Source organism: Erpetoichthys calabaricus, chromosome 2 (assembly GCF_900747795.2).
Source record: "Erpetoichthys calabaricus chromosome 2, fErpCal1.3, whole genome shotgun sequence".
Lineage (NCBI taxonomy): Eukaryota > Metazoa > Chordata > Cladistia > Polypteriformes > Polypteridae > Erpetoichthys > Erpetoichthys calabaricus.
This window is the reverse complement of record NC_041395.2, coordinates 251,225,055-251,250,885: the sequence shown is the minus strand read 5'-3', so window position 1 is coordinate 251,250,885 and position 25,831 is coordinate 251,225,055. Positions and strand designations below refer to the sequence as shown.

General features: G+C 38.6%; 1 protein-coding gene across 6 annotated transcripts in view; it reads left to right on the top strand.

Moving 5' to 3' along the window:
* Positions 1-25,831, top strand: part of cpeb3 (cytoplasmic polyadenylation element binding protein 3) — a 194,212-nt gene that overhangs the window by 100,597 nt on the left and 67,784 nt on the right. For 4 of the 6 annotated variants that reach the window (XM_028795348.2, XM_028795349.2, XM_028795351.2 and 1 more), the window contains exon 5: positions 20,375-20,398. The exons of the other annotated variants lie outside the window; for them this stretch is intronic. In XM_028795348.2, coding sequence (XP_028651181.1) covers positions 20,375-20,398 — 24 coding nt within the window. The remainder of the gene's footprint in view (positions 1-20,374; positions 20,399-25,831) is intronic. 6 annotated transcript variants of the gene reach the window in all.

Below are 25,831 nucleotides of genomic sequence, written 5' to 3'. Positions count from 1 at the left end.
TAAAGATATTGACAATAAGCTAATTCATCTGCAGCAAAGTTTTATAAATGAGGGTTTCTCCTTTTTAGACAATAAGCTACGCAAACCCAGGAAGACATGGAATCGTTTAAATCAAGTATCATTACATCTTCCTTTCTTAAAGAGAAGTAAGGCAGTACTTATAAGCTTACATATTTATATATAGACATACATATATATATATATATATATCTATATCCGAAGCCGTGCAAGCACACTCTTTTGAGAATGCAATGTATAGTTGTACAGAAGAAAAGCAATCTTGCCTCAAATGAATGGCAACCTTTTGTAGGTCTATGAAGTTAATTTAAACTTTAGGTTTACGCGGTGCTTTCTTTCCGAAGTACCTGCACTCATGAATATGTCTGTATGTGTCAGTCGGTCAAATCCACGCGCTTCGCACTGGCGAAGTACCGCTTTTAAATTTTTATTAAGAAGAAAATAAAATGTTTTTAAATTGAGGGAAAATATACTAATAACAGTTTGTTAAGGATCAGTTTTTTTGTGAAGCTGCCTTTACTCGAGTGATCACTTCGAGCTGACTTGGTGGCCAAGTGTAAGCGTTACCTGGAAGTAAGCACCCATACAATCAGATTGTGAATCAGACTACGAATGCCGTGAATGTAATTACACACTCACTGCACTTGCTTACGGTAATGGAACCTCAGACGTCAGGGCTACAGGGGCTTAGCAGCGGTGAAGTATTGTTTTTAAATTTTAATTAAGAACAAAAGAAAAGCTCAGAGGTTCGATTCCCGAAAGGGAGTGAAGTGAGTGTCCGGCTACCTACCAGGTAAAGCTTATGGTCGGACAGCAAGTGACATAACATCAGCCACGGTGCCTTCAGTTGTGAGAAGCAGATCATAGAATGATTGAAAATAGTTTTGCATTTACCTTTTTAGTAAAAAGCGAGCTTTTAAGCCTGAGAAATCACCGCGTAAATGCACACGTTTAATTGGACATGTGTTAATATGTATGGTTACACAGTATTAAAAGACAGTGAACAACGTCACTTACCTTTGTTCCCGCGTTTGATAAAAGGTGAGCTTTTAAGCCTGAGAAATCACCCCGTAAATGCACACGTTTAATTGCACATGTGTTAATATGTATGCTTACACAGTATTAAAAGACAGTCAAAAATTAACGTCATTTACCTTCGTTCCCGCGTGTGACTCGTGCTGTAAATCTCTTCCTTGTTTTTAGTTCACGTGATTACGTAGGAGGCGTGATGACGCGATACGTGACTCCGCCTCCTCCATTACAGTGTATGGACAAAAAATATGTTCCAGTTATGACCATTACGCTTTGAATTTCGAAATGAAACCTGCCTAACTTTTGTAAGTAAGCTGTAAGGAATGAGCCTGCCAAATTTCAGCCTTCCACCTACACGGGAAGTTGGAGAATTAGTGATGAGTCAGTCAGTGAGTGAGTCAGTCAGTCAGTCAGTGAGGACTTTGCCTTTTATTATTATAGATATATATATATATATATATATATATTGTCTTTAACATTTTTGAGTAATCGTTTTTGTGCCTGGATTCCTTTTTTTTTTTTTTTTTTTTTATTTATTTATTAATACTGATGTCTTAACTTCTCAAACCATAGCTGGTGTTATTTAATTAAAAGCTAAACATGAAAAGTGCCAAGATGGAAATTATGCCAAAAAACTTTTTTCCTTTGGCCAGAAGTCTTCTTAAAGATGTATCATCTTTACTATATAGTTTTGATTTGAACATTTTCTTTTTTGTACTTCATTTAGTAATGTAATGAATTTCTTAAAAATAATTTAACAAATAATGTTGCATGATTTCCGACACCTCAGATTAAAGTTGTTTTTCTGAGTGATTGAATATAAAACTATAATTAACCTAAGTAGATGTACTGCATTTAAATAGTAAATCTTCCTTTATTGTTAGAAACAAAATTTAACAAGGAATAATGAAGATTCCAAAAAGTAACATTCTTGGCATAAATTCCTTGCCTGATCTGAACCATTATCTGACCACAGTGATTTGTTGGATTTCTGTGCTGGTCATTAACTGCCCATAGCAAAAACCATGTTTGAACACAAGGATGCTCGTAAGTGTACCTGAGGACCTTGGTCAGCTCACTAGTCAGCCTGGCTCTTTGATAAAGATAAAAATGTTAAAAAATAATACTGAATGATTATTGCTGTGCTGTTCTTTTATGAAAAACTCGATTTAATTACGACTAGCAAGGAAAGAAGATCTATAATCCTAAACCTGTTTTCCTAGTACAATGTTCTAGGGAGTCAAAGCCTATCCTGAAAGCATGAGCCAAAACACTACAATTGCAGAAGGTGCAGACCTATAAATACCTGGGAGTGCAGCTGGATGATAAATTGGACTGGACTGCCAATACTGATGCTGTGTGTAAGAAAGGACCAAGCCGACTATACTTCCTTAGAAGGCTGGCGTCCTTCAACATCTGCAATAAGATGCTGCTGATGTTCTATCAGACGGTTGTGGCGAGCACCCTCTTCTATGCAGTGGTGTGCTGGGGAGGCAGCATAAAGAAGAGGGACGCCTCACGCCTGAACAAACTGGTGAGGAAGGCAGGCTATATTGTAGGCACAGAGCTAGACAGTTTGACATCCGTGGCAGAGCAATGGGCACTGAGCAGGTTCCTCTCAATAATGGAGAATCCACTGCATCCACTAAACAGTATCATCTCCAGACAGAGGAGCAGCTTCAGCGACAGACTGCTGTCACTTTCCTGCTCCACTGACAGACTGAGGAGATAGTTCCTCCCCCACACTATGTGACTCTTCAGTTCCACCTGGGTGGGCAAACATTAACATTATTCAAAGTTATTGTCTGTCTGTATACCTACAGTGTTATCAGTGTTTAATTTAATATTTTCTTTATCAGTATGCTGCTGCTGGAGTATGTGAATTTCCCCTTGGGATTAATAAAGTATCTATTGATCTATCGATCGATCGATTGATTGCGCACCATGGGACAAGCTAGGTAAATCAGGACTGCATAAAAGAAGATATAAAGGCCCATGGGAGAGCAGTTTATTTCTGTTTCAAGTAGTGATCAGCATACAGTACTTTAGATAAAGCCTTCTACCATAAAATTAATTTAGATATTAAAAATGTAGTGCTGTACCTGTATAAGAACTTAAATGATGCAGTAATGTACATATTTTGATAGCTATGTTCTATACGGACAGCAGTTTAGCTACTGAACAGTTGGTTGACGCACTAATAAGCTTGGAGTAGGGCACAAAATAACCTAGCACCGACATTGAGGGACACAATACCAGAATTTTTGTATTCCATACCAATATGTGAAATTTTACAATACTTGATACATATCTGATTTCACAGCAAAAACATAAATCCTATTCAATGGCTTTTTATCGAAGGTAACTCCATTATTCAAGTGAACAATATTGTGCCTTTTTATGTAACAGAATATAAAATCTGTAAATACTCACCGTAGCCATAGCTTTAAAATACTGGTATATCCATCAAGTACTTACCCAGTTATCATTTAAGTAAGCTAGTATTGGCATTGATAAATATCAAAATACTGACTGACTGACTGACAATGAATGGCATTAATTTTAATGTACAATACACTTGGGGATTCCCAGTGTAACAACTAGTCAGGAGAATGTTCTAATCTTGGGGGTATTTCAACATAGGGTTTATAAAGAATGATAAAATTAGCATTGACTACATGATTTATCTTACCATGTGTGAATTCTAAATGTATTCTCTTGACATTTTTTCACAGAAGATGCTGCTTAAAATCAATACTAAAAATAAAAATTCACACATTTTTCTTTCTCCATCCATCCATCCATCCTCTTCCGCTTATCCGAGGTCGGGTCACGGGGGCAGCAGCTTGAGCAGAGATGCCCAGACTTCCCTCTCCCTGGCCACTTCTTCTAGCTCTTCTGGGAGAATCCCAAGGCGTTCCCAGGCCAGCTGAGAGACCTAGTCCCTCCAGAGTGTCCTGGGTCTTCCGGGCACGTCTAACCGGGAGGAGGCGTCCAGGAGGCATCCTGATCAGATGCCCGAGCCACCTCATCTGACTCCTCTCGATGCAGAGGAGCAGCGGCTCTACTCTGAGCCCCTCCCGGATGACTGAGCTTCTCACCCTATCTTTAAGGGAAAGCCCAGACACCCTGCGGAGGAAACTCATTTCAGCCGCTTGTATTCGCAATCTCGTTCTTTCGGTCACTACCCATACATAGCTCATGACCATAGGTGAGGGTAGGAACATAGATCGACTGGTAAATTGAGAGCTTCGCCTTGCGGCTCAGCTCCTTTTTCACCACGACAGAACCGATGCAGAGCCCGCATTACTGCGGATGCCGCACTGATCCGCTTGTCGATCTCATGCTCCATTCTTCCCTCACTCGTGAACAAGACCCCGGGATACTTGAACTCCTCCACTTGGGGCAGGATCTCGCTACCAACCCTGAGAGGGCACTCCACCCTTTTCCGGCTGAGGACCATGATCTTGGATTTGGAGGTGCTGATTCCCATCCCAGCCGCTTCACACTCGGCTGTGAACCGATCCAGAGAGAGCTGAAGATCATGGCCTGATGAAGCAAACAGGACAACATCATCTGCAAAAAGCAGTGACCCAATCCTGAGTCCACCAAACCGGACCCCCTCAACACCCTGGCTGCGCCTAGAAATTCTGTCCATAAAAGTTATGAACAGAATCAGTGACAAAGGGCAGCCCTAGCGGAGTCCAACTCTCACTGGAAACGGGTTCGACTTACTGCCAGCAATGCGGACCAAGCTCTGGCACCGATCGTACAGGGACCGAACAGCCCTTATCAGGGGGTCCGATACCCCATACTCTCGGAGTACCCCCCACAGGATTCCCCGAGGGACACGGTCGAATGCCTTTTCCAAGTCCACAAAACACATGTAGACTGGTTGGGCAAACTCCCATGCACCCTCTAGGACCCTGCTAAGGGTGTAGAGCTGGTCCACTGTTCCGCGACCAGGATGAAAACCACACTGTTCCTCCTGAATCCGAGGCTCGACTATCCAACGGACCCTCCTCGCCAGGACCCCCGAATAGACTTTTCCAGGGAGGCTGAGGAGTGTGATCCCTCTGTAGTTGGAACACACCCTCTGGTCCCCTTTCTTAAAGAGGGGGACCACCACCCCGGTCTGCCAATCTAGAGGCACTGTCCCTGATGTCCATGCGATGTTGCAGAGGCGTGTCAACCAAGACAGTCCTACAACATCCAGAGCCTTGAGGAACTCCGGGCGTATCTCATCCACCCCCGGGGCCCTGCCACCAAGGAGTTTTTTGACCACCTCTGTGACCTCAGTCCCAGAGATGGGGGAGCCCACCTCTGAGTCCCCAGGCTCTGCTTCCACATAGGAAGGCATGTTAGTGGGATTGAGGAGGTCTTCAAAGTACTCCCCCCACCGACCCACAACGTCCCGAGTCGAGGTCAGCAGCGCACCATCACTACCATATACAGTGTTGACACTGCACTGCTTCCCCCTCCTGAGACGCCGAATGGTGGACCAGAATCTCCTCGAAGTCGTCCGAAAGTCGTTCTCCATGGCCTCCCCAACCTCCTCCCACGCCCGAGTTTTTGCCTCAGCAACCACCAAAGCCGCATTCCGCTTGGCCTGCCAGTACCTATCAGCTGCCTCCAGAGTCCCACAGGACAAAAGGGTCCCGTAGGACTCCTTCTTCAGCTTGACGGCCTCCCTCACCGCCGGTGTCCACCAATGGGTTCGGGGATTGCCGCCACGACAGGCACCGACCACCTTACAGCCACAGCTCCGGTGTCAGCTGCCTCAACAATACAGGCACGGAACATGGCCAATTCGGACTCAATGTCCCCCACCTCCCTCGGGATGTGGTCGAAGTTCTGCCAGAGGTGGGAGTTGAAGCTACTTCTGACAGGGGGCTCTGCCAGACGTTCCCAGCACACCCTCACAACACGTTTGGGCCTACCAGGCCTGACCAGCATCCTCCCCCACCATCGAAGCCAACTCACCACCAGGTGGTGATCAGTTGACAGCTCTGCCCCTCTCTTCACCCGAGTGTCCAAGACATGTGGCCGCAAGTCCGATGACACGTCCACAAAGTCGATCATCGAACTGAGGCCTAGGGTGTCCTGGTGCCAAGTGCACATATGAACACACCTATGCTTGAACATGGTGTTCGTTATGGACAATCCGTGATGAGCACAAAAGTCCAATAACAAAACACCGCTCGGGTTCAGATCGGGGGGGCCATTCCTCCGAATCACGCCCTTCCAGGTCTCACTGTCATTGCCCACGTGAGCATTGAAGTCTCCCAGCATAACGAGGGAGTCCCCAGAAGGTATGCCCTCTAGCACCCCCTCCAGGGACTCCAAAAAGGGTGGGTACTCCGAACTGCTGTTCGGTGCATACGCACAAACAACAGTTAGGACCCATCCCCCCACCCGAAGGCGGAGGGAGGCTACCCTCTCGTCTACCGGCGTAAACCCCAATGAACAGGCTCCAAGTCGGGGGGCAATAAGTATACCCACACCCGCTCTGCGCCTCTCACCGGGGGCAACTCCAGAGTGGTAGAGAGTCCAGCTCCTCTCAAGGAGATTGGTTCCAGAGTCCAAGCTGTGCGTCGAGGTGAGTCCGACTATATCTAGCCGGAACCTCTCAACCTCGCGCACTAGCTCAGGCTCCTTCCCCTTCAGAGAGGTGACATTCCACGTCCCAAGAGCCAGCTTCTGTAGCCGAGGATCGGACCGCCAAGGTCCCCGCCTTCGGCCACCACCCAACTCACACTGCACCCGACCTCCTTGGCCCCTCTCATAGGTGGTGAGCCCATGGGAAGGGGGACCCACGTTACCTCTTCGGGCTGTGCCCAGCCGAGCCCCATGGGTGCAGGCCCGGCCACCAGGTGCTCGCCATCAAGCCCCACCTCCAGGCCTGGCTCCAGAGGGGTGCCCCGGTGACCCGCGTCCGGGCAAGGGAAAACGCCGTCCAAAGTTTTCTTTCATCATAGGAGGTTTAAACCGCTCTTTGTCTCATCCCTCACCTAGGACCAGTTTGCCTTGGGTGACCCTACCAGGGGCATAAAGCCCCGGACAACAGAGCTCCTAGGATCATTGGGACACGCAAACCCTTCCACCACGATAAGGTGGCGGTTAAAGGAGGGGATTTTTCTTCCTGCTCTGTTGAATTAGTGAATTCCAAGATACTTCATGATATTTTTTAAGTTAAACAAACTTGTTAAGGCTGTTTTTCTAGCAACATTCTTTTAAAATCTGTTTTGTCAAATAATCACTCTGTTAGATTTGTAATATTTGCATCTTTAGCTGGTTAAAAAACTTACTAAAAAGTTGTTTTTAAAATTGTTTGAATCTATCTTTCCTTTTTTATATTTGTCCAAACTTTAAGGCTTCCTGTGTAAAATCAGTCTTGTCAGCTTTACATTAATCCATTATTTCAGAATGCTTGTAAAACAACCATTTGTTGTGCTATTTTCAAGGTATCTTATAAGAATGATCAGACTTTGTTATTGCTTAGCCTGTGTACAAATCCAGAATTAGAAAATTAACTGGACTGATGTTAGTCATTGTTAACCATTCAAATATAGGACATATGTGCTTTTATTGTGTTAGTCATTATATTCATGAACATTAGTTTTCCTTCAAAAATCAAACAGATGACACAAATTTAGTGTTAGTATGATGTGTAGTGTTTTGTATGTTCATATTCAACAGTGAAGTGTTTTTTTTTTGTTTTTTTTTTAAACCTGTGCTGTGTGTCTTGGCTATTACACTTCTTCTTTGTTAATGTAGTATACTGTATGTCATATTAATGAGAAGCTTTGTGCTTGAAGCTAATAAAGCACTAAATAAATTTTATTTTGGTAATAACAAATTGAGCAGCACATTTCTTCTCCAATTTCTTCCTAACTTGGATTGACATTTGGAAACATGCTCCTTACAATCAAATAATTAATGCGAACCCTCAGTTAATTTATCAGGACTGTATTAAAAAGAGGATAATGTTGCATTCATTTCAGCATGTCTTACAAATCCATGGCACTAGTTAAACTGTTACAACTCATATTTTTGATAGGTTGCATCATTGTGTTCTCAAAATAAATACCAATTAATTTTTTTCTTTTTTAGTATAAGTGCACTTTAATTGAAGGAATGCTGAAATTCTCCAATCTTAAATACAAAGCATTTCCAGACTTCTGCCGTTTTTCTTTTTGACATGTGTTAATGTGGTTCTTTATCACCACTACTGTAAACAATTTTCATATGTTGTTTTCACTCATGTTTTTGTCATGCGCTATTGTGTATTCCAAAGTAATTTGTGCTCTTGCTGTCACACATAAGTGCAGTACAGACTTTCTCTCAGTATTGTTGATATTGTAAAAAAACAAGTACCATTATATTTTCGGAATTTTTTTGCCAACCATTTACCAAAGCATTAGTTCTTGTAACATCTCTAATGTCCCATTAGTAAAAATGTTGTGCTGTTTTTTTAGATCAGTTGCAGTTTTTAGCGTTATGAAAACATGAATAAGTTTGAACATTTAAAACCACTGAAGAAAGAAATAACACCCACAACATGCTTGTTTCTTGCAATATTAATATTATAGTAGCATGCCAAATCTAAGCCTTCCAAAACAGCAATAATTCCCATAGACATATATTTCCACTCAAAGTAAATACAAAATGCTTTACAATGACAGAACAAAAAGGCATAAAAAAGAATAATAAAAATAAAAAAGAACCATTGCAATATTTCCTATAAAATTGGATAAATAACAAAAAAGAATAAACTTAGCAAGCCATCATAGCTTAAAACAAATCTATACTAATTAATAAAAGGCAAAGCCCTCACTGACTGACTGACTGACTCACTCATCACTAATTCTCCAACTTCCCATGTAGGTGGAAGGCTGAAATTTGGCAGGCTCATTCCTTACAGCTTACTTACAAAAGTTAGGCAGGTTTCATTTCGAAATTCTACGTGTAATGGTCATAACTAGAACCTGTTTTTTGTCCATATACTCTAATGGAGGAGGCGGAGTCACGTATTGCGTCATCACACCTCCTACGTAATCACTTGAACTAAAAACAAGGAAGAGATTTACAGCACGAGTCAAACGCGGGAACGAAGGTAAATGACGTTAATTTTTGAGTGTCTCTTAATACTGTGTAAGCATTCATATTAACACATGTGCAATTAAACGTGTGCATTTACGGGGTGATTTCTCAGGCTTAAAAGCTCGCCTTTTATTAAAATGGTAAATGCTAACTGTTTTCATTCTGAAGGGCACAAACCACGTTGGATTTTGTAATGATAGTTGATTAGTAAGGTCTATTAAGGGATACTTACAGAATGATTAGTAATGCCTGTGAATGCCGATGCAAGTAGGAGAATGGGCGTGAACTAAAGAACGAGTAGTAACTTGTACAGTAAATGTCTCTAAAGTCTGTCTATTAAAAAGTTATTACAGTAATCCCTCCTCCATCGCAGGGGTTGCGTTCCAGAGCCACCCGCGAAATAAGAAAATCCGCGAAGTAGAAACCATATGTTTATATGGTTATTTTTATATTGTCATGCTTGGGTCACAGATTTGCGCAGAAACACAGGAGGTTGTAGAGAGACAGGAACGTTATTCAAACACTGCAAACAAACATTTGTCTCTTTTTCAAAAGTTTAAACTGTGCTCCATGACAAGACAGAGATGACAGTTCCGTCTCACAATTAAAAGAATGCAAACATATTTTCCTCTTCAAAGAAGTCAGGAGCAAAGACTGTCATAAAGGCAGAGGAAAATCAATAGGGCTGTTTGGCTTTTAAGTATGCGAAGCACCGCAGCACAAAGCTGTTGAAGGCGGCAGCTCACACCCCCTCCTTCAAGAGCACAGAAAGAGAGAGAGAGAGAGAGAAAAACAAGCAAGCAAAAATCAATACGTGCCTTTCGAGCTTTTAAGTATGCGAAGCACTGTGCAGCATGTCGTTTCAGGAAGCAGCTGCACAAAAGATAGCAACGTGAAGATAATCTTTCAGCATTTTTAGACGAGTGTCCGTATCATCTAGGTGTGCGAACAGCCCCCCTGCTCAATCCCCCTACGTCAGGATCAGAGAAAGCGCAAGAGAGAGAAAGAGAAAAGTAAGTTGGGTAGCTTCTCAGCCATCTGCCAATAGCGTCCCTTGTATGAAATCAACTGGGCAAACCAACTGAGGAAGCATGTACCAGAAATTAAAAGACCTATTGTCCGCAGAAACCCGCGAAGCAGCAAAAAATCCGCGATATATATTTAAATATGCTTACATATAAAATCCACGATGGAGTGAAGCCGCGAAAGGCGAAGCGCGATATAGCGAGGGATTACTGTATATCTTTCAATCCTGTGTATTGATTAAACTACGAACCTAACAAGATCACTACATGGTGTCAGAAGTGGCGGATTGGAAGAGGAATCTGAAGAAGAGGTTCAGCTTTTGAACGAGTCGCGTGTCTGTGAGTAACCCGAAAACGTGATCAGAAAGCGCTAAGACGTTCTAGCAAAAGAGAAAAAAAAAAATGTTACGATTACAGCCCCCACCAAATCTCCAGTTAAAGGGAAATGTAGCTGAAAATTGGAAAAGATTTAAACAGAGATTCGAGTTGTATCTTGCTGCGATTGAAGCAGATAGGAAAAGTGAAAAAATGAAAGCGTCTATACTTCTACATGTAATTGGCGAAAAGGCGCTAGAGGTGTATAACAATTTTCAGTTTGAAGAAGATGGAGACAATATGAAATTGAACAAAATAGTTGAAAAATTCGAAACGTATTGCAACCCAAAGCGCAATGTGACGTTTGAGCGGCACAAGATTTTTTACACGTTTCCAGAAAAGCGGAGAAACAATAGACCAGTATGTGACGGAATTGCGTAATAGGAGCTGTTCTAAGAAGAAACCGTCAAGACATCAAAGGACCAATAACCTCTAATCAGAACACTAACACCAGCGAAACAAATATTAACGAGAAAACAAGTATAAATCAGGAAAGAACATCTCAACTGCAAACACAATTAACCAGAATATCAAAATGTCAAGTAAAACCACCAGAACGACTCATTGAGACATGTTGAGGATTAAAGGAACATTTTCAATTAAGAAATGCTGAATTCCTTTAACAGCTGTGCTTTTTATACATAGTTTGAATGATGGATGTATGCCTGAAATGTTCTGGATAGTTCAGTTGTTTGAAGTGATAAAGAATTAAACGTGTGCATTTACGGAGTGATTTCTCAGGCTTAAAAGCTCGCTTTTTATTAAAAAGGTAAATGCAAACTGTTTTCATTCTGAAGGGCACAAACCACGTTAGATTTCAGCCGTTAAATGCGCAAAAATGTCGGTACACCAGATAAATAAGCGCAACATATTATCAGTTGTATTGTATGCTTACAATACATATAGAAATGTGTTAATCGTTAACTAATATTATGGGCTGGTGTTTTTCGACTTGCGCCTTGATTTAAACGATTGCATGTCTTGGAGGGTTTGCGTAGCTTATTGTCAATATCTTTACACCTCTTTTTAAGACTTATTGACTGAAACGGGCTTTCATGAAAAAACTTAGGGCTTTGCTACAAGATACACCCTCCACAAGTTAAGGAAGTAAAAATAAAAGGTATATATTTCTGTTTTATTTAAACCTTTTAAGTTTGTATGCATAGCCCCATTTGGCTGTTTTAGGTTTTTTTTTTTTCTTCAGTAATATTTAATCTCCTTAAAAAAAAACAACATATGCATTTCACTTTTTTTGTATCTCTTTAGTAATATTTTAGTGTAAAAGGATAACGAGTATTTAAACCTTTTATGTTACTTTATAGTTATTTTACACAATGTTGAAAAATTAATAAGAAAGCTACATATTTTGGCAGCTGCTGCTTTAATTTTCAATGAAATGAAAAAAGCTCTCCAAGAGAAAACCTCAATGAAGAAGAAACAGTTTGCACTATCTAAAAAGGAGAAACCCTCATTTATAAAGGTTTGCTGCAGATGACTTAACTGAAAATAAATGAATAGTTCCTATGTGTATAATACATATTTATCTATTTGACTTATGCCTTTATTCCAGCAACTTGCAACATCTGAGGTACAACTTGTTACATTACTTTGGTTTTTTGCAGCACAGGCAGGTGAAGTGACTTCCTCAGGGTCACACAGTGGTGTCAGTACCAGGATTTGAACTGACAAGCTCCGGGTTTGCTGAAATATTACTGAAGAATGAAAAAAAAACGAAAACGGGCAAATGGGGCTATGCATACAAATGTCCATCCATCCATTATCCAACCCGCTATATCCTAAATACAGGAGCCAATCCCTGCCAACACAGGGCACAAGGCAGGAAACAAACCCCGGGCACACACCCACACACCAGGGACAATTTAGAATCGCCAATGCACCTAACCTGCATGTCTTTGGACTGTGGGAGGAAACCGGAGTACCCGGAGGAAACCCACACAGACACGGGGAGAACATTCAAACTCCACGCAGGGAAGCGAACCCGGGTCTCCTAACTGGCACCTTTCACTGCACCACCATACTGCCCGCATACAAACTTAAAAGCTTTAAATAAAACAGAAATATATACCTTTATTTTTACTTCCTTAACTTGTGGAGGGTGTATCCTGAAGCAAAGCCCTAAGTTTTTTCATGAAAGCCCCTTTCAGTCAATAAGCCTTAAAAACAGGTGTAAAGCTAAACTTGCAGCACCGCTATTCAATTACACTTGCCTAACGCCTCTCCTAAGGGGACATACTGTGGGATCTGGGCATCAGTCAAAGCACCAATCACAGGCCCGATTAGAAAGCGGGAAGCTGTGATTTGTCGTCTCCCTCCCATATAACAATCACAGCCCGTGTTACAACGCACTATGTATGTATGTATATATGTATATGTGTGTGTTTATGTATGTGTGTATATGTATGTGTATATATATGTTGATATGTGTGTGTATATAGAGAAGTAGTGTGTTAAAGAGGTTATGAAAAAGTAAAGGAAACATTTAAAAAATAACGTAACATGATTGTCAATGTAATTGTGTTGTCATTGTTATGAGTGTTGCTGTCATATATATATACATATACACACACACATACACACATATACAGATATATTATATATACATATACACATATATTTTTTATATATATATTTTTTTTATATATATATATATATATATATATATATATATATATATATATATATATATACACATACATACATACATACATACATATACACACATAGATGCACTTACAATAACATAGAAATCAATATAAACAACATTAACATCATTATCATATGAGAATATGAAGTAATATATAAGAAGCACATTTCATATAAATATAAATTATTAAACAGTAAAATCTTCTTCTATAATTTGCTACCGTGGCTTTTCGTTGGTCTGTCCAGGATTTTAAATGACATGTAGCTTGCAAACCGTTTCACGTATTGACTTGAAATCTGGTACACATATAATACGTCACGTCTGCTATCCGCTTTATGGGTGATGAATGTATTACTCTTTTTATGTTTATTTTATTTTAGAATCAACTCCTATCTGCGCACACCAGGGCGGCCGTGGGCAGATGCGTATGGTGTATTCACTCCATGTTATCGTGCATTGCGCTGTCACTGGTATTTTGATAAAAGAATTTGAACAATATATAAGAAGCGTATAAATTATTAAACAGTAAAACATTAACATTTAAGAAGTAAAGTTACATTGAGTACTACTGCAGTGCCTTCGGGTATACCTCATTTTTTCTTTGCCCATTACATGCTTAAATGTATACATTTTTTGGTGTACCTACCCGAGAACACGCGACATATAACCGACCGTGGGAGAAGCATGGATTTTAAACACGCGTTGAGTTCATCTGCTGGTCTCCCTCGTGGAATAACTGGTAATGTTTGACTAAAATCTACAGCGAGTAAAACGACATTACCTCCTTTTTATTTTTTTTACGATCTCTGAGATCTTGCTTTTTTCGGTTCAAGGCTTCATAAGCTCTTTTATGTTCCATGGTGTACTTAATAAGTACTAATTATCCCAAACCATCATCTTTGAATGTTGCAAGACTTTCGCCTTGTATGTAGATCGGGGTAATTACATTCATTGCATTCCTAGTCTGAATCACAATCTGATTGTATGGGTGGTTACCTGGCACTGTAGGGTTGCCACCCGTCCTTTAAAATACAGAATCGTGCCGCGTTTGAGAATGAAATTGCGCGTCCCGTTTTGAATCAATACTGGACGGGATTTATCCCGTATTTTTTTTATAAGTTTTTTTTTTAAAGCAGCGTCTCATGCAAATCATCCCACACGCATTTTATGAAGATGCCTCCTTTCCTAGTTTTGATTGGGTAATACTTGATGTCATCGTTAGTTTTGATTGGTGTTTTTAACTGTCCAGTGAGGAGGGCGTGTCTTTTAAGTACAGTCTGCAAAGTGTTGGCACTGAGATGTGGCGTCAGCGCCATAGTTGAAGCCCCTAACGTTGCGGTCAGCAAGTCGGCTAACATCCGCCATGTGCCGTCTTTCAGTTGCGAGAAGCAGATCATAGAATGGTTGAAACTGTTGCCCCTAACGTTGCGCCACGGCGTGTGGTTCGTTTATACCTCGTGTCTTCTCATTAAACTTTTATCTCGCGAATATGTTATTGCAATCCGCAGCGGGAGCGTTTCTATAAACTTAATTTAAAGTTACGTTTTACACCGTGCTTTGTTTCCCTTATGAACATGCTTGTATGCTTAACTCGCTCCGTTCTCAATTGTTTAATTAATTTTTTGCTCTTCGCTGTTTGCGGCTGTTCCTCCATTTCCCCCTACTTCGTTCTTTTATCTCGCGAATATGTTATTGCAATCCTTAACGGGAGCGTTTCAATAAACTGATTGAAAATAGTTTTGCATTTACCTTTTCAGTAAAAGGCGAGCTTTTAAGCCTGAGAAATCACCCTGTAAATGCACACGTTTAATTGGACATGTGTTAATATGTATGGTTACACAGTATTAAAAGACAGTGAACAACGTCACTTACCTTTGTTCCCGCGTTTGATAAAAGGTGAGCTTTTAAGCCTGAGAAATCACCCCGTAAATGCACATGTTTAATTGCACATGTGTTAATATGTATGCTTACACAGTATTAAAAGACAGTCAAAAATTAACGTCATTTACCTTCGTTCCCGCGTGTGACTCATGCTGTAAATGTCTTCCTTGTTTTTAGTTCACGTGATTACGTAGGAGGCGTGATGACGCGATACGTGACTCCGCCTCCTCCATTACAGTGTATGGACAAAAAATATGTTCCAGTTATGACCATTACCCTTTGAATTTCGAAATGAAACCTGCCTAACTTTTGTAAGTAAGCTGTAAGGAATGAGCCTGCCAAATTTCAGCCTTCCACCTACACGGGAAGTTGGAGAATTAGTGATGAGTGAGTCAGTCAGTCAGTGAGTCAGTCAGTCAGTCAGTCAGTCAGTGAGGGCTTTGCCTTTTATTATTATAGATATATATATATATATATATATATATATATATATATATATATATATATGTATATGTAGATATATATGTATATGTAGATATGTGTATATGTATATATGTATATATGTATATGTATATATATGTTTACATAACCTCTTTAACACACTACTTCTCCGCTGTGAAGCGCGGGTATTTTGCTAGTAAGTAGATAAAATACATAATAGAAAGATATAAAAAAAAACCTAATAACAAAGAAATGCCTGTCTAAAATATGCTTTTAATCAAGTTTTAAATGTAGTTACAGTATTTAGATACTCTGATATCAAGGGGGAGACCATTCCTGAGTTTTGGGGCCATAATGGATTAGGTTCTATCCCCATTTTTTTTTACTTTCTCGCATACAAAGTATAAGGAAAGTATTGTAATCGTCCAAAGACTCAATGTCGAGATTTTGATGAATCTTGATGTTTTAGACCTCCCTGAGACCGAAAATACCATTTTTGAAATTATGTCTGTGTGTGTGTATGTAAACACGATAACCTGAGTACACTTTCACTTAGGTCAACCACATTTTCCATACAAGTATTATGTACAAAACATTGATATCTATCAACTTTTTGGCTATTTCCATTAACTGGAAGTGGTACGTTACCTTTTATTTTTAATCTAGTGTGAGGAATGACGGGTAAGCATTGGTCAGATGATCTAAGAGGTCTGTCTGTATGAGAAAAGTTCAGCATGTCTTTAACATATACTGATGCCAGGTGATTCAGAGCTTTATAGGTTGAAAGTAAGATATTAAACTGAATCCTATAACTGACTGGCATCCAATATAATGAGGCTAAAATAGGGGTGATATGAGCAAAGGACTTAGACCTGGTGAGGAGTCTTGTAGCAACATTTTGCACCAGTTGCAGCTTAGACAGACTGGTTTTTCTAAGAGTTGACAGCAAGGAGTTAGAATAATCCAGCTGTGAAGTAATAGAAAAATGAATTAATTTCTCAGTGTCCCTGAAGCCCAGCATGGGTCTGACTTTAGCAGTTATCCTTTAATGATAAAAACAAGACTGATAAAGCCTAAGGGTAGCATATACACATTAAATAATAAGGGACCCAGGCTATAACCTTGAGGAATATCCATAATTTAAGATGGAAGTAGAGGATATTGTGTTCCCACAGCCTGCTTTAAAGTTTCTATTTGACAAATAAGAAGAAAACCATTTTAATGCTGTTCCAGATAAACCAACCCAATGATTCAGTCTGTGTAGCAATATAGAGTGATCAATGATGTCAAAGGCTGCACTCCCATGTGGGCTTACTACTAGTAGTATCTCCTAGAAGTAGCAGGACTAGTAGCAAAAAAACTTCTATTGTGTGATCTGGGGGAAAATTGTTGACTAAAGGAGGAAAGTCAGTGTTGAATGGGCTGCTCTTCCTACACAGTGCTTATGAGAATGAATTTTTAACTTTAAATTTTGGCAATGAGTTTAACATTAGTCTTGAGCAACTTTGGAATATGTTGTCCACAGGGAGTAAATCAACAAATAAGATTTTGGGTCTCCCTATGTGGGTGTTGAACAATATGTCCTGAACTCCAAGCTTTCTGAAATTGGATAAAATATAGTCTAGAACAGGGGTAGGCAATGTCAGTCCTGGAGAGCCGCAGTGCGTGCAGGTTTTTGTTCCAACCCAGTTTCTTAATGAGCAGTCAATTATTGCTGATGAAGTGCTTATTGCTTAAGTAATAGTTTGATGCTTCAATTTAGTGGTCTCGCTTGTTAAGTTTCCCTTCCCTTAATTACTTATTTCAGTCTTAAACAGCTGCATTCAGTGTATTAATGGCTCCTTATTAGCAATAAGATGTTTCCGTTGTACTGTGTGTTCATCATGCACTTTTTGATTTGATTTAATAAAACACTTAATAGAAAAAAGTGACAGACTGAAAATGATCAGTTTTAGGCTTCAAATCATTTGGATGATACCCTTGGAAAGGAAAAAATCTACAAAATAAGAACCTAACATTGTAGACTAACAAGCCATAAAATTAAATAATGTATGAGATTGGCAACCATTGCTTTCTAATGAAGCAATTGGTTTGGTACAAAAACCTGAAGCCACTGCGGCTCTCAAGGACCGACTTTGCCTACCCCTGGTCTAGAAGACTAAAATTCTTCACCAGAATGTCATATTTCTCCAATTACACGTTGAAATTGGACTAAAGTTATAATACAAGTTACATTTCAGAATAGTTATGAATTGGCATTCCAAAGTTTTTTTGAACAGATAAGGGATATTAGATGATCCCATTCAAACCCAATGACACTATAAATAATTTATCTCATATCTGCTAATGACACGACTGTCTAACCCATCTATATCGCATCCATCATAGCTTTATAAGAAGCTTTAAAAGTGGACTGCCATCGTTCTTTACATACTTTTCATTATTAGACCTTATTTTTTCTTATTTATCTTTGTTCATAATTTTTTCAGTTTTTTTTTCACTGTACAACATTTCCAAATTGCAATGTTTTAGTACTGAGATCAGTTTTTTCTGTATTTTGAATACTTGCATATCATGGTGAAATGCAGTGAGTTCAGATGGCATTTTTGTTACTGTGGCAAACCATCTTAAACATCCATTTAAGGCTGGTTTCATTGGATGCGATCAGATGGAGTGGAAAAAGCAGGAGGGGATTTGGGATCTTAGGTTAATGAGAAATATAAGATGTGAGCACATTACAATTAAAGCTGATACATGTGATCCAGACCTTGAAATGCTGTTTGTATTTGTCCACATTACTGCCTTGGAGGGGTGGCATTATCCTGTTGGTAAGGCAATAAAGAGGCTGACTAAAAGAAATGCATGTCTTGATATTCTATCAGGAGGAAAAAATCATAATTTCACAATATGAGTACTATGGGGTGAAATGATGTAACAATTGAAGTGTTAGATTTCTGGTTAAGATTTTGCTTTTAATAGGTTAATTTGCTGTTCATAATATGTTTCAAAATAAATACATGCAGTCATAAATGTGCTTAAGGAAATCAAACTGGACCATCTAATGCTTTTAATTGATTACTGCTACATGATTACACCTTTTAATACGAAAATTCTACAATAATAAGAATTGCAAAATTATAGTAAAAAAAATTAAAAGCTGTAAAATGTGTAGCACCATTGTGTAGCATTAAATAAAACACCCTGCATTAATTTAGAGTTACTTCTCATGTTTAAATAATATGCATATATGTTTTAGTACCACATACTGTAAAATCCCTTTCCATTATTTATGACAATTGTAACCTACTGTGACTAAACTACCGGTGAAATCAGCCATTCAAATTACAGTGCTGAGGAACTTTTTTTTTTGAATTTCTGAAAATGGAAAATTAAAACTAACTTCTCTTTCATTAAAAAATTAAAAAGACTTTTTTGTTTACAAGCATTAAGTTTTACTCCTTTGGCCATGCTCTCCTTCTCAGGGGTGGGGTTTGATTTGTTTTCAATCCTAATTTTTGTAAAAATTGATCTATATGTACCAAATGATTACAATAAAATTAATAAAAAAAAAAATTAAAAAGACTATTCATTTATTCTAAAAATAACCAACATGTTAATAGACTTTAATGTCTAATTCCTTCACACTGATGTATTATTTTTTTCTTTGGTATTAATTAAACTTGAAAACTGAGGTTGTATAATAAGTAATTATAGAATGGTGTCAAAGTGCAAATTCGCAATATAACTCTTCTACAAAATTTTGCATTTAATGTTTAATCTCTATTGATATTCAAGTCATTTCATTCCATTGCAATTTGCAACTTTTGTTTTGGCAATACATTGGTTAAAATGCTTTACTACACTATCTGAACTTAAGCATGTTTAAAAAAAAAAAAAAAATGAATCTGGAGAATTTTGGAAGCTTTTTATTTATTTATTTTTTTTTTAAAAAGTGATGTTCAAGTGTGTTCTTCAGGTCTTTGGTATCTTCACAAGATTATTTCTTGAAGTTATGTAATATATAAGCTCAACAATTTACTTTTTTCAACTTTTTTTACATGGTGTTGAAGATTTATATATTTAAAAAAAAAACCCACAATGCATTACTTAGACCAGGGCTCCATAGTCTCAACCATGGTGGGCCACATTGGCAGGAGATTCCCATTTCAGCCAATTTCATAAGTAAAGGCAATAAATGCTGCAAATGCAACATGAATTTTTAGATTTGATTTAAGTGGTCTTTTTTCTTATTTGATTCTTTAACAGTTAAATAGCTCCAATGAATTTTTGTTTCTGTTTTTAAGAATCCGCTGTTGATTAAAGAGATACAAATAACAAGGGACTCTACATTTCATCAGGTTACTTAATCTAATTTGCATTTTGAAAGAAGTAAGAGAAAAGTGAAGGAGCAAGAATATAGATCTCCCATAAAACAATTGAATGATGTTGTCACTAAAGCACAATCTACATTAATAGCAATTTCTGAGGATTATTCAGTAAATATAACGGCCATATATTTAAAAATGTTCTTCATTAACAAAGGGAGCTGGCCTCTAATGTATTTGGAGAAAAAAAAAGCCACTGTGGCCTTCAGAACCGATACTGGTTACACTTGTGTAGACTGTTCTTAATGTATTAGAAATTGAAATACTTTCTCTGTAAGGCATTAAAATTATCCGGGACACAAAATTACAGTAACATGAAAAAAATGTATCATGTGGTTCTTCGCCTTATGTTTTATTGCACAGCGTTATACTTTCCAGGCACCCAATTGTGTGTTTTTTTTTTTTTGTTTTTTTTTTGTTTGTTTTTTTTGTTTTATGTTACTATGCAGCAAGGAGCTATGGACGAAGAAGAGGTAATGTCCTTATATTGTGCTTTGCTTGCAGCCTTGTGGGTAATACATTATTCTAACTGTACCTTTAAATAATGAGACATGTTTTTGGGCTGGGCAGTATTCTTGTGTTTGGTTGGTTGAACCAGTCATTATTTTAAAAAAATGCTTGTGTGTTGCCTTTTAATCACATCCTGGGTTACTTATTTGCCAAAGCTCTAAGTTGTATCATATACTTTTAAAACTTTTTTGCTATCTTGGACTTATTAAAACATAAATATAAGTATCAAAAGAAACACCTTAAGAAAATAATCAAAATGCTGCCTGTATTTTAATTTTTGAGTCATTCAGCTCAGCTGAACAGTGTTTTATTTTATCTAATTCTGTTTAGCCTTACCTATAAACTTTGATCATTTAATGAGAGGAAAAACAAATGATAAATATTTGATTACTTTTTATGAACTGATATTATAATTTAACAAAATTTTATTATGTTAATAATTTACCAACACAGCATTACGTTTTTGTTAAACCTGGTACACCTATCAATATATAATGATGCTAACAAACAGGCAAAATTGGCCCTTTTACTGTGGGTGATAAAAGCATACAAGGATAATCTTTCTGTTATGTCTAAGTATGTGTATATTTGTGAGCAATAGCAATAATAAAGGCATGTGGTCTCCTATACAATTATCGTAACATTTTGTGTAAAATAAATTTACTTTGCCCAAGTCCATTTCATACATTCTAACTTTAAACTATGCATAATTGTATTAAAATAAAACTCTGCACCTTAAAATCCAGATTTGTTTTTTTTTCTTCTTCTTACATCAGACATATAAGAAATTCTGACACCTACATCTGATGACTTTGAAATATCACAGACTTGATTGTTTCCTTTAAACATATGAAAATGTGTGGCACAAAATACTCATGACTTCCATTATCCTCCTTCTCTGACTCCTCTGTAAGTTTATTGAAATTTAATTTGGCTTGAGTAAACTAAAATATATTTCTGTGATTAAAAAGAGGATGCTTGTTGTCAAAATTGGAATAGGGTGGGGTTGAAAGAAAAAAAGGGGGGGTGTATTGCCTCACTCATCTCAATTGCCATAGATGATCTGCCTCATGAGTCCTTATGTTTTATTGAACACAGTTTTACTCTCTCAAAGTCATCTACTAATTCAGCATATTTAAGTATAATTCCTAACATCGTATACATCTAAGAAACCTCTGTCTGTCCATTTTGGGACCCTAATACATATGGTAATACCTGTCTGGGTAGTTGTACACCTATATTAACCCTGTGATGAAAATAAAAACAGAAAGTTCCCAATTGTTTTTATTTATTTACTTGAGAACGTTACTTGGAAGAATGGCTGGTGTCTGCAGTTATATAAATGATTAAAGAAGCATAAATTGTCGTCAAGACAACAGTTGGTGATAAGTGAGAGATTTAAGGTGAAGGTGGAAGTGCACAGAGGATAGTAAGTCTGTTGCTTTTCACAATTGTGATGGAGGTAGCAACTAGAGAAGTGTGTGAAGGATTGCCATAGGAGTTTCTGCATTCCAGTGATCTCTCATTGTTGACAAAGAGTTGAATGGATTTCAAGGAGAATATAGTGAGATTGAAAGTTTGGAAGCAGAAGACATCGGGGTAAATGCAGAAAAGACAAAGTTAATGTTGGAGATATAAGGGAGGGAAGGAAGAGGTGGGTGAATGGGCTTGCAAAATGTTTGGTAAATGTTCTGAGTGAAGTTCAATCCAGTGCAACAGCTGTCAAAACTGGGTACATAAAAGTGGTAGTGATGTGAAGGGTAGTCTGTATGCAGTGAGAGAGATACATGGAAGAAATTCCAGGAACTGTCCCATTCTGACCTCTAAAGTAACTTTTCCCTTCAGTGCCGGCGATGCTAATGAAAACTGTGTGGAGAGTAAGATGCTCTATTGGAGTGAGATGGGGTTGATGATGTCAGAACATGACACAAAGCACAAAAGAATGAGATGGTGGAGAATGGAGGAAAAAGATTTAAGGGTGTAACAGGCTAACCTTGGTTAACACAGAAAATAGCCATTAAATTGGTCAAAGTTGATATGATTAAAAAAAAAATAAAATCGGCCTTTTTAAATATACTGTGTAAAACAGACTCAGGTGTGTTGCGCTTTCTCTCCTATTACTTATTTGTGATTTTAATTGCATCAAGCTCTAACTTTAAAACGATGTGAGAATGTGAAGGGCTTCACTGACTTCACTCTTGTTCTAGAAGGAGGTTTTTATCTTTACTAACCTTTTGAAATGACTAGACCTTTGCTTAAAAGTTTTGACCATTCATTTTTTTAATCTTTTAAATAATAGACTTGCTTGCTTCATTGATTGCTTCACTGTGATTCACTTATTATATTTGAAGCATCTCTAAATTTATTCCCAAGCCCCTTAATTTCCAGGGAAATCTGTATGGAAAATTCAAAGGTTACTTTCAAAACCCGAATTGCAAACTGAATGAGCAAATGGTCATTAATAGAATTATCTCCTAGAGATGATCAGAGGGTCAGCTTCACAAGAGGATCTTCACTCATTAACTTGAAGGCAGTGGTCAACATAATGTTTTGGCTCTAAAATACAAAGCAAGTAATTATTTTACAAAGCACTCAAATCTAGCATATGACACAGTTAGTCTGAAATATAAAGTTAACGATCCTTTGCTATTTCAATTAACTATTGTCAGTAAATATTACATTTATTCTTAAAGCATTGGCAACATAATTTATCTCCATGCCAGGAAAGCCAATTTTTTTGTGTTAATTTATATGCTAATATTAATATTCCTGTCTCACGATTAACCATTTTGATCAACTATGTAAAGGAATGAGTTGTACCAGTAATCTTTGACTCTTTCTGGAACCAGCCATTTGGTCTAGGTCTTCAGGTCTTTGCATTATAGGAAAGAAGGAAGGAGATAGCCTCCTTGGCGTTAATTTTACCCACAGAAAAGTTTTGTATTTTTTTTCAACAATACAAAATGTTTTTACTTGTAGCAAAAAGATGTAAATACCAAAATATCAAAATAAATATATTAGTAAAAGTAAGTCTAGTGTCCATTGCTGTACTAAAATAGATTTAGTATACAGTACATCTTTTGTGTGATATGCTTTGAGACAGTCGCCAATGCACAGCTTGTTGTTGCAGTTGGGTTTCTTTGCACACATAATATTTTTTTCTGTTGCTTGAACATAAGAGGGTAGAATGTCCATGTCTGAACCATGAGATCTATTGTGTTACTGTAAGCAACTGTGGTAGAAATTAAATTAGAAATATAATCAAGAAAGAAATGTTGTTCTCAAATAAAACCTCTCTGAGTTAGGGACCAGGCAGGAGGAAACTTGTTCAATGCGTCTTTTATGTCTCTTCAGCAAATGCTAAAGTGGGAGTATCCCGTTATGGCAATTTACTAAGGAACAGTGCCCTGGGCAGAGGTTGTCAACAAATCTATCTTACTAAACCACAGTTAATATATGCACGGCAGATGCGCACTGCGGCCTTGGCGCCTGCCCCAGAGTCAAATGCGCGCTGCGGCCTTGGCGCCCGCCCCAGAGTCCAGAGTCAGTAGGTGGCGCCCAAATAACACAACGTGCTGTGCCGTGGCGCCCGCCCCAGACTCAAACGCAGCGGCTTCCCAAAACAAGGCGGCTTCCCAGAATCGGTAGGTGGCGCCCAGACAACACAACCTTGTAAGCTCCCAAACAACATAACCTGTACAGTCATGGATACAAACAATGAACGAAGGCGCCCACACAAAGAAACCGCTTTAGTTCAAATAGGGTTATTGAATTAAATGGAAACTTTACCATGCCTACGACCTGTGAACTACACCTGAGGTAAAGCGTGCACTCCAGGTTGTACAGCCGCCCCGACGCGACCGCCCACACCACGGCATATACCCTCCATGATATTTCATCACGCAGCGGCTTCCCACCGAGGCGCATATTGCGCCGTGGCGCACGCCCCAGAGTCAAACTCAGTGGCTTCCCAGAGTCAGTAGGTGGTGCCCAAACAACACCACCTGTTCACTACACTTGCTCCAATCCACTGTGCCAGTAATATAGATCACATAGCGGTCACAGACTCAAACCCAGCGGCTTCCCCGACTCAGTGGCTGGCACATGAACACCACAACCTGTAAACTACACTTGCTGTGCTCCACTCTGCCAGCAGTCGGTGTCAGCAAAGTCAACAGAATCACGTCTCCACAAAACGAAACCGCTTTAGTACAGATATGCTTATTGAATTAAATGACATTTCCCCAGACGCACCCACCCTCCATGATATGTCATCCATCCAAATATCGGACGGAACAGAAACTGATTGCCATTTTTGGATTTCCGATTCGCTAGCGAATCGCGGGCTTACTTGTCACAGAACAGAGACTGACAGTCATTGTTATAGACAGCTGAATTTGCATAACAGTGCTCAGTTAATCCTGACATTTACTCTGATTGATTAAAAGACATGAGATGTTTCAGCAGAGAGCAAGGCCAGCTTACATACCCCAAAGTGAATGTCTCATTTCACTATTATCTTGGTCCTTACAATACTTTCCAATACTTCTTAAGTTCTTGTGCATGTGACATCTGGTACATGATAGTCAGCCAGCTACTTCAACCATCATCCAGAACCTTCTTGTTCTTTGTTGTTCACTTGACCTTATCTGTTTCCTGATATACTTGAACAGGTTTCTGACATTTATTAACCCTTTTATAATATTTGAAAGATAGATGCTATATTTTAATGTGGAAAGAACACCAAAACACTATGTTTAATAACTATTATTACCCCTAAATGACTATCTGGCCTACAAGTCTAATTTTTCCTTCACACTACCACAGCTTAGTGACTCTGAAATTTCCCCTGATACAAATGATAGTTGCTGCATTATGAACAGTGCTTTGGAGGCAGAATCCTTGTCATTTTTATTGATCACAATTATTTTGCCTTTTTGCATTGCATTTACTTGCACCATGATGAACCTTCAGGTTCCTGAGTTCAGGGACATTTCTGGGCAAAGGCGGTCTAGGCAAGTGCCGTCTAGTGGTCAGAGCACATTACTGCAGGCCTATGTAGAGATTCCTGTCTTTATTTTGTTTAGAAAAATTTGTCCAGACCGGAATACAAAGAAATGTTTGTTATGCGCCTCCGCCACGCCAGCACTGTCTGAACTATGCAAAACATTTTTTTAAACAATACAGACCTATGAACATTCTTAATTCAAAGCAAACGTCCGATTATATTGTTTTATATTATTTTCACATACTTGTGATTTTCACTCTTAATGTCTGAAATACAAGAGCATATGGTAAATAGGAATTGTGGGTAAATATTCCTATTTAAAGATAATCATATTCTGAATTTCACTGAATGTTGTCATTATGCTAAGTTTTCAATTTATTTTATTAAT